Source organism: Corythoichthys intestinalis, chromosome 8 (genome assembly GCF_030265065.1).
Source record: "Corythoichthys intestinalis isolate RoL2023-P3 chromosome 8, ASM3026506v1, whole genome shotgun sequence".
Classification (NCBI taxonomy): domain Eukaryota; kingdom Metazoa; phylum Chordata; class Actinopteri; order Syngnathiformes; family Syngnathidae; genus Corythoichthys; species Corythoichthys intestinalis.
The window spans coordinates 27814638-27833028 of NC_080402.1; the positions used below are offsets into that span (position 1 = coordinate 27814638).

General features: G+C 37.6%; 2 protein-coding genes across 5 annotated transcripts in view; one reads left to right on the forward strand and one right to left on the reverse strand.

Moving 5' to 3' along the window:
- The first annotated feature begins 329 nt into the window (after nucleotides 1-329).
- LOC130920629 (retinal cone rhodopsin-sensitive cGMP 3',5'-cyclic phosphodiesterase subunit gamma-like) lies at nucleotides 330-2828 on the forward strand. Its single transcript, XM_057843976.1, has 3 exons — nucleotides 330-424; nucleotides 2089-2207; nucleotides 2291-2828. Exons 2-3 carry the CDS (start codon nucleotides 2098-2100, stop codon nucleotides 2406-2408), a joined length of 228 nt encoding a protein of 75 aa, XP_057699959.1. The 5' UTR covers nucleotides 330-424; nucleotides 2089-2097; the 3' UTR covers nucleotides 2409-2828.
- Nucleotides 2829-10538: 7710 nt separating this feature from the next.
- LOC130920180 (RNA binding protein fox-1 homolog 2-like) overlaps nucleotides 10539-18391 on the reverse strand; it is a 61631-nt gene continuing 53778 nt past the window's right edge. For 2 of the 4 annotated variants that reach the window (XR_009064120.1, XR_009064122.1), the window contains one exon: nucleotides 16398-16462. Coding sequence is in view for 1 of the 4 variants with exons in the window: in XM_057843161.1 (XP_057699144.1) it covers nucleotides 13837-13881; nucleotides 16390-16462 (118 nt within the window). In the remaining 3 variants the exon portion in view is untranslated. Of the gene's footprint in view, nucleotides 13882-16389; nucleotides 16463-18391 lie in introns of those variants that run through there. The other 2 variants (XM_057843161.1, XR_009064121.1) reach the window with 2 other exon arrangements.

An 18391-nucleotide genomic window follows, 5' to 3' on the forward strand; every position in this document is an offset into this window, starting at 1 on the left:
ATAAAACCTGAATGCATTCAAAAGGTTGGCCATTAAATTTTGTTAAGAATTTTCTCTGTAGATATGTCAATGAAAGTGAGGGCTGTAAAAATGTTATAATGAGAATATGTTTTCCTATGGTTTGAATTCATGTGTGCATGATGCTAAAATTTAACCCGCCACCAATATTAACAGACAGAAAAATAATGACGTTGTTCAGTGTCATTTTTGAGTCATGTGTGCTTCCTTATGTAACACTCAATGTTCTCCCTTGACCTGAGAGCTAAAATAGAATTAAGCCTAATTAACGGCCACGCAGTGTGTGATGTTGTACCTGTGTGGGGCGGATTAGTAGTTAGGGGTATAAAAGAGAAGCCAGGAGAACAAACAGCACTGAAACTAAAAGTGAAGAGACGAGAAGAAGCGAGACACTCAGCACCAGCAGGTATGAACAAGCTTCTCCTGTACACTAGGGCAACCTTGGAATACTGCTAGTTGGGCTTATTATATTGATGTTAATTTTGATTCAACATTACATTTGAGTTGGCTTTATTCAATGTCTTGCTTTTCATTTGTGCCTTTTCAAAATATTTTTAATAAGATTGAATTGGAAAGTCAATGTATATTTTGTATGCCATAAAAGCCAAACAATTCCATAGAATGGCTTTTTATGAATTGGTAATGTTGTGTGTATTTTACTAACGATGATGTATTCAAATGTCTCAGTGTCAATGCAACTTGTGTAAAGTAGCAATTTATTCCAAATTACTGAATTTCATAAAACATTTTAACTAAATTAGCCCATATTGATTCAAGACCGCAGCATTTAACCAAAGCTAATAACTAAATTGACAAATCTAATTGTCCAACATTTTCAGCTCCATCATTCAACACATAATAATAATACATTTTATTTATAGAGCGCTTTTACCGATGCTCAGTTATATAACGCTGAAGTGGAAATGACAAGGTTGGCTTGTAATTCACCTATAAAATAACAACTTAGATGCACGCTTATTGTTTAAAAAAATGTAAGGCAGAAATGCCAGTAATGTTTGTATTTTAAGCATGGAACCTTCAAATTGCTCTAAAACTGATAAAAGAGAGAAAATTCAAGGACCAAATATTTGCTTGTGTTGAGAGAGATTGGATCTAGAGTTGTCACCACCTAAGAAACCAGCTTGCAGCTAAAGAACAAAAAAATGTAAATGACAGTGGTGGAATGTCACAAGAAAAAAAAAAAAAAACTTGTTTTAAATTATCATTTAAAAAAATGACACTTAAAAATATAAGTTGTTTGTAGGTGTTGTAATCCCTTTAGAGGAACCAGGCCAACATGACACAAAGATTAGCAAACTACACTACAGCAGATTTCAATTAGTTAGCTATATGAATGCAAGACTGCAGCATTCAACCAAAGCTAACAACTAAATTGACAAATTTTATTCTCCAACATTTTTAGCTCCATTATTCATCACATATTACATAACTCTGAAGTGGAAATGTCAAGGTTTCTTGGTAATTCAACTATAAAATAACAATTTAGATGCATGTTAGTGATCTAAGCATTGGACCTTCAAATTGCTCTAAAACTGCTAAAAGAGAGCACATTCAAGGATGAAATATTTGCTTTTGTTGAGACAGATTGTATCTCAATTTTTCACCACCTAAGAACGCAATTTAAAACTAAAGAATAAAAAAGGTAAATAAAAAAAAAATAATAAAAACATTTTGGTGGAATGTCAAAAGGAAAAAAAACTTTTTAAAAATTATCATAATAAAATGACATTTGAAAATATAGATTGTTTGTAGGTGTGGTAATCCCTTCAGAGGAATCAGGCCAATATGACACAAAGATCAGCAAATCACTACTGCAGATTTCAATTAGTCTTCGACTATACAAATGACAATTTGGGAATTAGGTAAACAAGCTAATCTGGTGTTGACATACATCAACTGTCACTTAAGGACTAATCTTTTAATCTGGCCAAGTGCAAAAATAGAAAAAACTGTTTGTGTAACACTTAAATCTTAATCTCCAGGTGAGCTATTCTAAGCCACAAGCAGCTTTGAGGCTTGATTTAAGGCCTCTTCAAATTGTGCTTTCAGAAATTAACAATGGCAGACACAGCAGTTGCAACTCCCGCCGACAAGAAGGCGCCCCCCAAATTCAAGCAGAGGACCACTCGCACCTTCAAGAGTAAGGCCCCAAAGCCTGGCCAGAAGGGGTGAGTACACAGTGTTAGGCCCTAGATAGTGAGTTTACCTTGTGTGTGTGTACCTGTGACACGACACGTGTGTGTTCACACAGATTCGGAGACGACATCCCTGGCATGGAGGGTCTGGGCACAGACATCACAGTGGTTTGCCCTTGGGAAGCCTTCGGTGACATGGAACTCAGTGACCTGGCCAAATACGGAATTGTCTAGAACATCTCAAGTCTTGCTCCTCTCAGTGCTCAATTACCTCAAACCCGTTTTCCTACTTCCCCCAGCACCACTAGTTTCAAACTTCCTGATGTCTTTCTTTGCTAGGCACATCATGGGATCTTGAGAAACTTTCCCCAGGTGATCCAAACATGTTAAAATATAATAACCATGCATTCATGTTTATACTTGAAATGAGGATCTAAGCACAACCCACACCCGCTGCTATTCCTTACCTGCCTTTACCAATCCATGACCCCGCCAATACCCCAGGAATTTTTCCTTCTTATTGTACAGCTATTTATGGAAGAAATGTATTTGTATTTTTATGACCAATGCAAATGGCAACTTGGACACATTTTCCTCCATAGGAATGGGAGTTACAGTTGAATAGACCTGAGAATAAATGTTGTCCCCGGAAAAGTACAAGTGTCTTTGATATATCTTTCCACTGGCATATACTATAGTGCATGAGTGAACACAAACACAGTAAAATTCTGTAGATCATTACATTGCTTCTATACCCAATATAAGCAAAATAGCACAAACTTTTGTCAATGGGAGCCGTGGACTTTACTATGTCCACATGTTGAACACAAATCAAGACTTACAAAAAAAAAAAAAAAAAAAAAAAAAAAAAAAAAAACTTCAATCAAATAAATAAACCAATAATAATTAAACATTTTTTGTTTTTGTTTTTTGAGTTTCAAATTTTTTTTTACAATCAAACACATTTTTTTTTGATTGAAGCGACTTTTTTTGGGGGGTTAAAAATATATATTTTGATTGAATCAATTTTTTTTGTTTTTTTAAATTGAAGCAACTTTTTTGATTGAATAATAAAGACACAAATCTACCTCCATATGGCTCCGCCCAGGGGATACAATTTTTGACTGGGGTAACTACATTGGCATGACACCAGCGGGCGTACCAAATTCAATGGATGACAATCTTGCCGAAAAGTATTGCCTATGCAGCCTGACTTAGAATTCCCCTCAAGAATGATGGGAAACAAAAAACCCTCATTGTCAACTTATTTTAAATATTCTTGTAAGTTAATTTTATTGCTGACACTGCGTTTTAAGATCATCCAAATATTGTGCCCCTCCAGCCCCAAAAATCAAACTCGGCCTATGCAGACAGGTGTTATGGTGTTACACTTATATAGCGCTTTTCCACCTTCCAAGGCGCTCAAAGCGCTTTACACTATCTATTAATGTCAATGCCACAGAGTGGGACTTTTTGGATTTAGCAACAAGTTCACCAACGAGCTAACTAGCCTTTAGGGCTTTCTCGTTTACCTTTGTAGTTTTTCTTAAAAAAATGTTTTCACGAAGACAAACAAAATAGTCCACAGTTTGAAGTGACGGGTGTTTCATTTGAATAAGACGTTTAAACTTGCTTAGCACCATGGAGCCGTTGGATAGCGACTTATGTCACGTTCAAGAACTGCTCGGATTTCTAGCTATCAGCTACTTTACTGTCCTCCAAAATGTGTTGGAATAAACATAGGGGGAGGATTGACGGTCATCACATACGGATGAACTTGAAAGGCGATAATGGAAAGTTGACATGCTAGCGTATGCTGGAGCGCTGACGACCTGACACTGAATGCTATTTGTTTGTGCCTTATATACTGTTCTCAGTTGTTATTTGTGACATATTAAAGAGTACACAGTCTTTGTGATGAAAGGTTTGTGATGCATGAGTGTGATGCAATATGCTGGCACATTGGTACATGACAGGTACACTTTAACTACACTCACCGGCCACTTTATTAGGTACACCTGTCCAACTGCTCGTTGACACTTAATTTCTAATCAGCCAATCACATGGCGGCAACTCAGTACATTTAGGCATGTAGACATGGTTTAAGACAATCTCCTGCAGTTCAAACCGAGCATCAGTTTGGGGAAGAAAGGTGATTTGAGTGACACACAACCATCTCTAGGGTTTACAGAGAATGGTCCGAAAAAGAAAAAATATCCAGTGAGCGGCAGTTCTGTGGGCGGAAATTCCTTGTTGATGCCAGAGGTCAGAGGTGAATGGCCAGACTGGTTCGAGCTGATAGAAAGGCAACAGTGACTCAAATAACCACCCGTTACAACCAAGGTAGGCAGAAGAGCATCTCTGAACGCACAGTACGTCAAACTTTGAGGCAGATGGGCTACAGCAGCATAAGACCACGCCGGGTGCCACTCCTTTCAGCTAAGAACAGGAAACTGAGGCTACAATTTGCACAAGCTCATCGAAATTGGACAATAGAAGGTTGGAAAAACATTGCCTGGTCTGATGAGTCTCGATTTCTGTTGCGACATTCGGATGGTAGGGTCAGAATTTAGCGTCAACAACATGAAACCATGGATCCATCCTGCCTTGTATCAACGGTTCAGGCTGGTGGTGTAATGGTGTGGGGAATATTTTCTTGGCACTCTTTGGGCCCCTTGGTACCAATTGAGCATCATTGGAACGCCACAGCCAACCTGAGTATCGTTGCTGACCATGTCCATCCCTTTATGACCACAATGTACCCAACTTCTGATGGCTACTTTCAGCATGATAATGCGTCATGTCATAAAGCTGGAATCATCTCAGACTGGTTTCTTTAACATGATAATGAGTTCACTGTACTCAAATGGCCTCCACAGTCACCAGATCTTAATCCAGTAGAGCATCTTTGGGATGTGGTGGAACGGGAGATTCGCATCATGGATGTGCAGCTGACAAATCTGCACTAACTGTGTGATGCCATCATGTCAATATGGACCAAACTCTCTGAGGAATGCTTCCAGCACCATGTTGAATCTATGCTACGAGGAATTGAGGCAGTTCTGAAGGCAAAAGGCAACCCGTTACTAGCATGGTGTACCTAATAAAGTGGCCGGTGAGTGTATATAAAATTGATATAGGCATCTTTGAGTGAACTTCGAGTAAAATTCAAGTACCTCCAGACCTAGCATCGACAAAACTTCAATGTACCTTTTTTCTGTTTAACCCTTTATAGCAGTGGTCGCCAACCCGGTCCTCAAAGGCCCGCTGTGGGTGCAGGATTTCATTCCAACCAGACAAATGACAACACTTTTTCACTAATCTGGTGTTTTACAAGTGCTTTATAGGACAATTGAGTATTTGTTGGGAATTAGAAAAAAAAGAACATAATTTTTTTTTTAAAAAAACATAAAACGTGTCATCCACATACAGTGATTGCATATCACAGTTTGGGTCATGTGGGCCACATCTACAAATTACAAATGTTAATTCTGTAGCGTGCAATAAATGACCCAAAATGTGATGTCCACGAATGCGGGCGCCAGGTCTTTAAAGGGTTAAGTCAAGGTTTTATCACTATTATTTCTTTTAATTTACCAAAAATATTTGGCCACCAGGTATCAGTTAGGTGTATTTTATTATTGGTTTGTTTGAAAATGTGGGTATACACTGAACTTTTGAAAATTCATTAGATTTAACAGTCCAATTTATTTCAACTGGGAGGAGTGGCTGCTGTGAATGTGATTGGGAGGCAGGCAGCAACATTCGGCAAAATGGATTGGACATCTAAAAGCAGTTAAATGACATTCGTTTAAAGCAGTGGTCGGGAAACTTTTTGGCTGAGAGAGCCTGAACACCACATATTTTTAGTTGTAATTTTGTGAGAGCCATACAATATTTTTAAAACTAAAAATATAATATGTACATTTTATGTATTTTCAACACTTTTAATGTACAATAGGTCTCTGAATTCTTTTTAATAACTTATATAAATAATAATAATTAAATAAATAGAAAAAAAATATAAAGTTATTTTAATATTCCGTTGTGTCCACAGATAGAGTCACCCTGTTTAAAATGTTTCATCTTATTTCATTGTTTGTGGAAAATATACACACGTTTCAGCCTGAAAAGACTGTTGTACTTACGGGTTTAAACCAGCAGGGGGCAGCGTTCGCTTCTTGGCGTGCATGGGCAATACAGTAAGTGTTCGCATTTTAGAGCAGTGTTTTTCAACCTTTTTTGACTCACGGCACGTTTTTACATTTTAAAAAAATCTCGCGGCACACCACATACCAAAAATGTTCCAAAATTGTTTTCTGTACAGTATATTTGTTTATAAAATAATTTCTCAGTATGTATACTTACTCAGTGTGAAACTTGAGCCTGTTTAGATGAACACAAAGTCAATATCCTTATTCTTCAACAGCTCTCAGTCTTTGTTTTTAATCTATTTTTTTTTTTTTGCAGTGAGGCTTGAAAAAGCTCAGAATTATCAGACAGGGGGACAATGGCTTTGCCGGCAGGTAGCATTAATTCATGTCTGTCACGGTGTGGGACTTTTTGGATTTAGCAACAAGGTAACTGGCTTTGAGGGCTTTCTCATTTACCTTCGTTAAAAAAAAAAAGTTGCCTGTTCCTCTGTTTTCACGAAGGTGAACAAAATAGTACATCGACTTGTTTTGAAGCGACGGGTGTTTCGTTTAGAGATGACGTTTAATCTTGCTTGGCACCAGGGCGCTGTGCTGCTCGTGTCGCTTTCAAGAACTGCTCGGATTTTTAGCCATTAGCCACCTTGCTGTTCTCAACAATGTGTTGGAATTTAACACAGGGGGACGTCACATATGGATACAATAGACGGGCCACTTTCGAGTATATCGACATGTGATGAGTCTAACCAAATGATGTGCAGTAGACGTGCTGGGGTCCACATTATCGCGGACAGCAAGGTCGTTGATGGCTAGCAGACACGAGCAATACTTCGCTCATCTGTACACGACCGAGAACTTTCTACATACTCCTTTCCTCCTTCCTACTGCAACTCCGCCCGACGACGTAAAAAAAAAAAATTGTAATAGCACCGAATGGGGAAATACAAAGGAGATGAGTCGGTGATGACTTTCCCACTTTATTGTGGCAACAATGGAAAAATAATAAACAAAATAACAGCGGCATCCGTAACATGCCACCGCTAACTTCGCTCTCACGCCGTTCTCCCTCCCTCTTTGCTTGCTTCACCACTCTGCAGTCTGATGGCCCCTTCAAGGGCCTGCACAGTTACGGACATTTCAATATACATATATATAAATGCGACATTAAATAATTTCTCACGGCACACCTGACGATCTCTCACGGCCAGGGGTGAAAGTGGGCGGGAACAGTCAGGAACGCAGTTCCGGTATAAGATTCAAGGCCGGAACGCAATTCCGGTATAAGATTCAGTGCCGGAATGCTGTTCTGGTATACGGTGCTTTGATTCCGAAAATATGACGGCAACTGTCAAAGCAGTATGCTAAAAAAAAAAAAAAAAATACAAAGGCGCCACACATGCATTTCATCTCCAAGGAGAAAACAATCTACAAACATCAGATTTACATTCACAAGTGTTAACAACAAGCATAATAAAGTGCTTGTGTAGCGTAATCCGTTTCCACCGATATTTATTATTTACTTTATTCCACGGACGGCATGGAGGTTTCACCAGCTGCTGCAGTTATCGGAGTCTGACGATGACGAGTCATGTCAATGTGCGAATGCACGCAGCAAAGCAAAATGCCTACTCGTTTATCCGTTCAATTGGCTGACATAGTGACATGTGATCACCAGAGATAGCTCTGATTGGTTCCAATATGCATGTTTTCTGAAACAGCAAAAAAAAAAAAAAAAAAAAAAAAAAAAACAAGGCAACGCAACAGAAAATGGATCAAAGCTTTAAGAGCAAGGAAAGAGTTAAGGTGGCTTATTTATCATATTTAGTTTTATTTACTCTGATGGGGAGGTTCAGAACATCTTAGCTGTCATTGTGCACTGTGGACTTATATTTCTTCACTTATGTTAGGCTACTTATTCATTTCCTTATGATTTAAAAACTTCAATGTTTGCGCAATCTTCAAAATATGTTCTATTTCACTCTGCATAATATTAGTCATTTGTACTTATTTTTCTGAACGTACTTTATCTTTATTATAAAAAAAAACACACAACAAAAAGTAAATGTTTGCATTATCTTCAATTTTAATATACATCCTATATCTTAAGTAGTTAAAAGTGAGATTTGGCATTTAGTATGAGAGGAAATGAGGGAAAATAAAAATTAGGAGATGGAGGTTGGGGTTATAGCTGTTTTTGTTAACTTTTATTTTGCAAATCATCGAAAAAATACAATTTTGAATGAAAATCAGTTTTTGTATGTGTTATATAAATGACCAAAACAGTTTTCTTTGCATTTCAGTAGTTTTGACCCCCCCCCCCCCCACAAAAACAACAACAACAACAACAAATAAATAGCTTTTCTGGCTTCGTGGCGACCTTCACGTTGGGGAGTTCCAGCAAGAAATTCTAACCACTTTCACCCCTGCTCACGGCACACCAGTGTGCGGCGGCACACCGGTTGAAAAACACTTTTAGAGAATAAGAAATGAGCCTTCTGTGCAGCAATGCGAGACGGACGGTGTTCAATTCAATTCCTTTATTGTCATTGCTGTTAAAAGTATTTTCTTTCTTGTTTCAGGTGAGAAAAAGTATAATTTGACTGTGTATATTAGCGAATTGCTTTATTTTAGGATGATTGTGATGTGTACTGTTTGTTAACATAGTTCAGAAATATGTTAATCGTTAAGTATGTTTATGTATGACTGCAGTTCGTAATGGCGAGTGGACAATGAGTGCTAGTAGTGTCTAAAATGCAGAAAAGTGTTTTGTCACATAAACTTGTATTTGTTTATTAATGTAGTTATATAAGAATTCACATTTTAGAGCGAATAAGAAATGAGCCGTCTGTGCAGCAATGCGAGAATTTTTTTATTTTAGCTGTATAATGAAAAAAAAAAAAAAAAGTAGCAAGACTGAAGCATTTAATCGCTGTCTGCACCACGTTACACATGTATAGCTATTATTTTAACCGACTACCACACGCATCATCAGACTTTTGCGTTCTCCACTGCCGCATCTGTCCTGAACTAGTGATGTGTCGGTCGCGAACGAGCCAGTACAAAGAGCTCTTTGAAGTGAACGATGAGAGCCCGCACCCTCCCTCGAGAGCCGGCTCTGTCATTTTCCCTCCCCCCTCTTTCTCTCTCTCGCGCTATCTCTCTCTCTATGTCGCCCTTTCTTTTTCACGTGTCTGTAGCGAGGTTTGGCAGTGGCTCAGGTGCCGTGCTCAGAGAGGGAGACAGGAAGAGAAAGGGGAGGGGCTTGAAACTAGATACTACAGGGAGTGCATGCTGAGCACATGCTCCGTCGCGTCTGCGCAGCCACAGACAGACACAGGAGGAGGAAAGGACGACACATGAACGCGGTTTCTAGGCCTTCAAGACAAGCCGAAAACGCAGTAACATTTTGAGACATTTTAATAATTACTGAGAGAAGGAGCCAGATCAGCACGTCCAAGTTAAAGTATTTAGTTTTCTTGAAAGCAAATTTAAAATAAAGCAGTTTGTTTGCTGCTGCAGTTACTACTCACTATTTTTGTTATGATGCAGCATGTTTGTTGTTGGTTTATTTTTTTTTTTTGCTTGTTTATTGTTGGAGCCTTTTTAAAGATCAATAAAATAGGTAAAAACCCTTTTCTTTGATTGATAATTGTTGCAATTTGCAGTCAGTAGAGTGCAATATTTAGTTCTCTAAGTCATTTATCAAAATATATGCTAAATTTGTCATAAATATAAAAAAAAAAAAAAAAAAAGCTAAAGTTAAAAGAGCCGTTTGAGAGCCAAAAAGAGACTGATCTTTTCACTGAGCTGATCCAAATGAACCGGATCACTGAAAAGAGCCAAAAATCCCATCACTATCCTGAATGTTGACTGGCTTGCCAAAGGAAAAAATGTGAGTGTCCCTTACTGGTTGCTCTGTTTAACGCTTCCCGTGGCCCTTATGCCTACCAGGTTTTCACCGAGATCCTAGTGCCCTTCCCATCACATTATGAAACTTTTTTCTTTATTGAAGATTTGACTGTGAGCCAGATGCAGCCGTCAAAAGAGCCATAGGTTCCCAACCCTTGGTAGAAAGGGTTAAAGGGAAATGTCTTAAAAGAATCACGACAGCTCCAGTAGCCTGTTTGACAAAAATGCTGGGCCAGTTAACCTAACAGGAAGCAAGCCTTCCTTTGAAATCTTACAAAAAATAAAAATAAAGACATGAGCCATATCACAACAAAACAGTTTTATATAAAACATTTTAAATGGACAGTCAATTACAAACAAAAAACAATAATGGCAGTCAAACAGGGTGCAAGGGTTGGGGTAGAGTTGGGGGCTCAAAGAACCATGAAAGGGGCCACTTGTAATTATCACCAGAAAACTGACAGGAGAACCATGACTAAATCAAGCTGCCATACTTTTTACCCCACTGCAGTTTGCCTTTCTAATATTCACTTGCTCCTGACTTCCAGCCGTCATTGGTCTTGACTTTAATTTAAATGGTGAGGAACAATGAGAATGTCTCAGATGTCAAATACGTGAAAGACACAAGATTCATGCAAAACTACCTTTTTTTGTTACAAGTATCGCTCATGCTGGTTTGTCCATGCCTTGACTGGCCCCAGTTGAAAGCATTTTGCAGTTTGTTAACTAGAATGCCAAGGACTGATCAGCATCTTTGGCTAGTCCTTGTTGGTTCGTGTTTAGACCAGCACATACTCCATAGTTGAACGGAAATATTTATAAAGACTAAAGAGGCGTTAAAAATATATATATGAAACCAACAAAAAGTAAATGAGAAATCTGCCACATTTCACATACAATTTGAAACAACTTGACGTGCGCAGTTTTTCTCACTTGAAATATCTGGAGCCTGCTTTACAAAATGCATTGTACTAAACCAAACTATCGCTAATGAACGGTTCATTCAAGTCACCTGAAAATGTGGACATAAACATAATGTATAATGTATGGTAAAATAGCATGCTAAGTCATCCCATAAAAAAAAAAAAAAAAAAAAAAAAAGTGTGCTAGTGTTACATGCATACCTTTAGTTCTCTTGGTATGATTTTTCTCTAGACGTTCACTTGGAATAAAAATTAAAAAAAAAAAAAAAAAAAAAAATTTAAAAAGCTTGAAATTTTACTCGCACTTTTTAGGAGGAACAATACTTGCCGATATAAAAAAAAGAACACAAAGTAAATAGACAGCAACAGGATCATCAAGGATTATGACATTAATAAAGATAATATATTTATACATATTCCGAAAAATGTGCTTTCTACAAATCTTTGGAACAAAAACAAAAGCCACATTTGGAAAGATAGAATACAATAGTATAGAAATATGCACAATAGTAATGTTTTGCATTTAAATATTTTTTTTTTTCATTAACTCAACAAAATCTCTCTCACAATTACTATTTCTTTTCCAGGAAGACTTAATCAGTGTTGGAGTTGCTCATTAATTATGGAGCTTGAGGGAAAAATCTAATATCTACATGGTGAATATTTGAAATAGTAGGTTCTAAACAACAAAAACCCCTACTCAAATTAGCGCGCTGTCAGCATAGTGTTGCACTTTTCATGTGTAGCAGTGCATGCAGCATGTAGTGACATTCCGTGCCAGAACTATTGTATTGATGTGGAATATGGCCAAGAGGCAAAATATTACATATATAGATGAGTATTTTCTGTTGTACTGTATGGCCTCAACATAATCTAATGATGATTTAATAGAATCTCATAGAAAATGAGACTAATTAGTAGGAGCCAAAAACTAGTTTTCTTCCAAGTTACTTGGAAAGGGTTAAAAAAAAAAAAAAAAAAAAAAAAAAAAAAAAAAAAAGACTTTACTATAATAAATGCCACGCACCAATAAATCAGACAAATTAGCGCAGCTCACATAAATACCTGCTTTCCCCATTCGGCTTAAGTACATTAACTACCTTGACTAGGAGTCTCATCCTTCTGCAACAAACACCATCTGGATGGTGAATATGGCATCTGTAAAAGAAATGCTTTAAGTAGGGATGCCCCCAATCCAATCACGTGATCGGAAATTGGGGCGATCGCACCATTTTTGAGAGGATCAGAATCTGGTGAAAAGGACCGTGTTTTTCATTTTGAAAAAAATTAAAGAATTAAGGGTTAAAAAGTAGCAAAACAATACAGGAATACAATGTCATTGCCAAAAGAAACTAAAATATATATATGTGTATTATACACAATAACACTCCCGGAAAAAGCAGTAGTTCTGTAAACAGTACAGTACTGTGACATGACAGGACTTTTTGTTCAAATTAGATTAAAAAAAATATTTTTTTTCAGTACTGTATTGGATCGGGACTCCGTATCAGCAGATTCTCAAAATCAGGTGACTCGGACTTGGGTGCAAAAATATGCGATCGGGACATCCCTAGTTTTAAGTGGAAATTAAAGAGTAGGTGCTGTTGGTTTGCAGAGTGAAGGTATTTAACGTCGTCCTGAAAAATACACCAGTTGTTCAGAGACAAAGCAACATTGGTCTAATCTTCAGTGAGTGCACCTGTATAATACAGTATTATATTTGCTGTAATACATATCTAGTATTTATGTAACATCTGAATTTGTTATTTGACAATGAAATGCATTTACCTTGAAATAATGAACTGGAAAAAAAGCCTTAACCTTAATATATCTCTCATTTCAATAGTTTTTTTGTTTTTGTTTTTTTTTTAGATGCATTATCTTCCAAAATTCTGGTAAGATTACATTGACACAACCTCGCTAGGAAAATGGAGCTGACACCCCCTCCACCCACACACATACACACACACAAAAAAAAATTCCACTATGGATTATAATTCCAATGATTATAAATTTGGTAACTTTATCTCTAAACTAATTTACTTGCATATCATAATTTAAAGGTTCACCATTTCTGTTTACTGAGAAAACTTGAGGTAAGGATCAGTCGGTTTGAGCCTCCTTCCTCAGCTTTCAGTCATTTCTCCGAGCTGCCATGTTCAGTCTCTTTGCCAGCCGGCGCACAGTGGGAATAGGAATCCTCTCCTTTACTATCCAGTCACATTCAGGAACAATCCATCAGTGAGTGTTTTCTAGCCTGCGACTGCAACAGTTGAGCTTGAACGCACATGCGCGTCATTCTCAAAGATGGCTGACAAAAGATTCGAGGAAAACGGAAACAGCCTTTGGAAGAACTCTGGGCTCCATTGCAAGTCTTGTGCGGTTGAGTGTGGAAGGATTGAGAACGGGGACTATAATACAGCCGTGCAATAAGGAAAGGTGGCTATATTTGCCTTGTTTTCTTCTTGTAGTGTTTCATCTTTTTAATGTAAATGCCAACATCAGTCTTTGATACAGCATTCCTCTATTTCTGTGTACTGTATATAAGAAAACATGGGCCGTTTGTGGGATGGTAACTTTGCATGGTTGACTCCAAGCTGGGTGCAGTCCATTTTCACAACAACAGATGGAGCACTTTCAGAATAACTGGCTGCAAGAGCTCCTGGGTAATGTAGTGTCTTAATAAGGGGTAAATCTACTGTAGCCCCCCCTATACAGCGTGGCCTGTGAACAATAACAATTGTTTGGTCAATTAGAGGTTAACAACAAATCTTTGATGGACACAAAGCATAGAATTTATAAGAATAATACAATTTCAAAACGACTTCATCATCAGTCACTATCTTTTTCAAAATATCAAATATATTAAAATTATTTCATGTTTTCTCATTAAACATTTACAGTAATAAGTACAAGTGATGGACAGTCAATAATACTTATGGTCTTATTTACTGTGACAGATATTTACTGAACATAATTTTAGGCCAGTGGTTAAATTACAGTTATGAAACAATGTGTGACGCTTGATTGGGGAAAAAATAGAACTCCTTATTTCAAAAGTGTGACAATAATAAAAGAAAAACTACGCACCTGAAATTAAATTTTAAAAAATTTGGGCAAGGGCGTAGGTTTGGTCTCAACAGCATAACTTGCATGTACACATTTGTTGGGGACGGGACATTAATAATACCAAACAGATTGGGTGAACAGGGGTCAGAGCTACAATTCTCAGAAATACGAACATAATTAATTGATAGGCAAAATGATCAATGCAAAAATAAATCTGTATTGACTTACACTAACTTTCACGCCTATTGGTGCAGCATGTTTGATTCAAACGTTTGTTTTTAAAAACTTCGAAAGAAACATGTTTGTAAACTTCCAGAATAAATGTCTGGATTTTATTAGCAAATTTAAATTTGCAATATTTGAGCATGACTTAAATAATATTAACATACACAATAAATGCAAACTTTTTAATAATCTTTTAAGTATCAGGAATGCAAAAAACAAACATTTGTCTTAAGACCACTCAAATTTACTGTCTAAAAATAAAGAAATTAAGTATAACTGAAAAAACCTTGTTCATTAGGGAATAACAAAAATAAAATTTGAGCCTTCCTTCAGGTACAACACTACTGCTTTTGTCCACAAGCACTGCCAAACAAACAAAAAAGAAAATTCCTTTGGGCTAAACATATAGGTGATGACACTTGTCTCTAAGCAGCTTTCTACTCGAGTTTTGCAGGTTATGAAATTTACACAGTTTATTGTTATGCTAACTCTGATGCTGGTTGGACTTTCAAGGGCAAAATTTGTGGTGTCTTCCCCACCTCCACAAAATAGACGTCTTTTTACATTACTCACAGTGGCTGCTGCTGGCCGAAAAAAAACCTTATAATATCCCTCCTCTTCGGAGGGGGTGGAGGAGGTGGCCTGTTGTAAAAGCCATCAAACAATCAAACATGCGTTTGAGGGAAAAAACTGGACCGGCACATTCAGCAAGTGAAAAGGGGTAAATGTAAGTCTGAACATAATGAAAAAAAAAAAAATCACTTAATAATGGTAGGGTTAATTCTATCCTTACAACATATAGGAAGACAATCTAAATTACCCATATAACTGAACTCATTATACAATGCAAATCAGGTTGCTTAGAAGTTGGTGGGGCCAATTGAGCATCCTAAAAAGTTGGTAGTGTTATGCCCCTACCGTCCCAATGCAAACCTACGCCCTTGAATTAGGGAGAAGGTAGAAGTAAAACCTATAGAACTATTACCATAGTGTATATTAACAAATATAGTACAGTGATCACTCACTACTTCGCGCTCTAAACATCGTGCCCTAAGTCCATTGTGGATTTTATTTAAAAAAAAAAAAAAAAATTTATAGAGATCTCCGATCCGATCACATACCGCCTGACTCTCTCTCTGCTTTTCTGACTCAGCAGGCAGCTACAGCTTGTTAAAAAAGTTAACAATGAGTGACAAGGATGCTGCTTTGATCTTGTCAGAGAAGCTTGGGTGCGCTACCTTTCAAAGGCGCCAAGTCATTTAGCTTGTTAAACATGAGTGGTAGTGTTGTGGGCTGCTCTAAGCAGTGTGAGTCCATTTGAGAGGACTCACTCCATGAAGCATTTAATAAAGAATTATAGTTTGGGGGAAAGAGGGGACAACATGTCTAATATGTATCTCTTTCTAATGCTAAATCTGAATAAATACATTGAACACACCCCAAAATAATGATTAAAAAAAAAAAAAAAAAACGCTCCGCTTTTACTTCGCGGATTTTGATTATCGTGGTCGGTGGGGCGGTACCCATTAACTGCGAAAAAAGAAAGATCACTGTATTATAATAATAGGTACAATTTATTGAGGTCTTCAGTTAGGGATAGTAAAATTGGCCGAAAACGAAAACTGGAAACGCTAACCCAAAGGCTGAATAATACGCATGTAAACAATTCATTTTTTATTTCATGTTTTGTTAAACATAATTTATATGGCCCTCTAAAAAAAATTCAATTAAAATTTTGGACCAAAATTGCACTTTTATAAATGTGCATTGTTTTTTTTTTATAAATAAAAGTTTTTTTTTTTTTAAATATAATTTGTTCAAACATTGAAAAGCTCAATTACCTATTTATGTTATTTGTTTTTCTGAGGAAAACCATGACTGCCATGCAGCACATGACAAATTCACTTTGACATGCCTGGTTTCAACAGAATGCCTTACCATAGCTCCAACACCGTAGGCAGCGGGAGCAAGTGCAGCATGGTAGGGGTCAGCTGTGTAGACTCGTCCATAGCTAAATGAGAAAAAGACACATAAAACATCACGCACACACACTTTTTTTATCAACATACTCAATGAACCAAAACAGCACTCCCTAGTGCAGGGGTGGGCAAACTATTCCACAAAGGGCCGCAGTGTGTGCGGGTTTTTGTTGCAACCCATTAAGAGGACACCTTTTCACCAATCTGCTGTTTTACACGTGTAATCAGTCGATTGCAGTCAGGTGCTTCTCATTTCTGCTGAAACCTCACTGGTTAAACTAGCTGTGCTGGGTCAGTTGGAACAAAGACCAGGACCCACTGCGGCCCTCGAGGACCGGTTTGCCCACCCCTGCACTAGTGCCATGATTGCACAAGAAGTCTGACAATAGACATTTTAGAATAGAATTTCTAAATGTACAATTGACCTTCCCAAACCCTCCTCCCAAATGGCTATTTACCTATCATACACCCTCGCAACTGTTGTTTGGTGAGCATCGTCCATCAAGCTCTACATACTAGTATGCCTCCGTTGCCAAATAGATTCATTTGGTGGCTACTTACTACCTTATGAGACTGCAGTCTTCCAAAAAACTTTACGGAAGAAGATGAATATGATGAACAAGTTGCAGACGTCCAACAAGATGATGCGATGTGCATATGGAGCATCTAAATCAGACGTGAGGTATCCCAGGAGTTTATCTGGGGGAGTGAGGTTCTTTTCCTTCCAAAAGCTGAAAACAACTGGAGAGGTGCCTTCGATGGATTTAACAGTATGGATGGCATCACTTCCAGCAAAAGTATCCAAAATAAACAAGCACATATGCGTGCATTCTAAGGTATGATTAAGCTAACACCAGAGGTCTGACTAGCTAGCCGTGTTGTCTAACTTGCTTTAGTAGAGACAAGGACATTCATAAAACTGGATGTCAAAGTTGTAGTTAGTGTTATCGAATTTTATATATTACTAGGATGTAATTTCTATAACGTCCAAGTTTGGCTCACTTATGAGCTAAAGTTAATTATCTTCAGGTCTTCCTTAGCAGTTCCTTTGATCTCAGCGCTATGAGTGCGCTAACATAAAGCGATGCTTCCTCTTTTTAAGTAAACATACAATCCTAATAAGCGCTTAGAATTTTTTTTCCTTTTTCATGTAGCATTCAATGAACAGACACCCTACACCCGGGGTCTCCAAACGAATTCTCAAAGGCCGCTGTGGGTCTTGGTTTTTTTGTTGCTACTGATCGAGCACAGCCAGTTTAAAGCAACGAGCATTCTGCTAAAACAAGCAACATCTGACTGCAACAATTGTTTGCTCTTGTAAGATACCAGATTGGTGAAAAAGTGTCATCTTGTTTTGTTGGAATGAAATCCTGCACCCTCTGAGGCCCGATGCAGAAAAGTCTGGAGACCCCTGCCCTACACCATAGTATCTAACCATGTGCTTGCTGTACAAGTGTTGAACCTGTATGCTTTTGCCTTGATAGTTGTAGTTTCCCTTTGCTACAATTTTTTAAATATAAGTGTCCACTGCACATTGTAAACCCTTTTGCCTTGATCTGGAGGATAATGCACTGGTATTGCTTCTAATTAAATCACCAACACACTATATACACTGTATACATCCTCCTGCCTTGGCTTTTGCCGCCAGAGTCACAGTGCTTGACGGACTAGCAATATTAACTAAGGGGGGAGAGGAACTATTGTTAAAGGTCAATTGAAAACAACAATCATCTAATGAATGTAATGTTTAGTATAACCCCCAGCAAAAAGTATGGAATCACCAGTCTCGGACAAGCACTCACTCAGACATTTTATCATGTAGAACAAAGTCAGATAAAAAGCTTGAAAAAATAATGAATTAGTTCAAAAATGCAACTCATTAGCAATCAGAAACACTAAAAGAAATAAATCATCAAGCACTGAGGGAATTTTGATATCTTCTTCAGGCAGTCGTCCTTGTA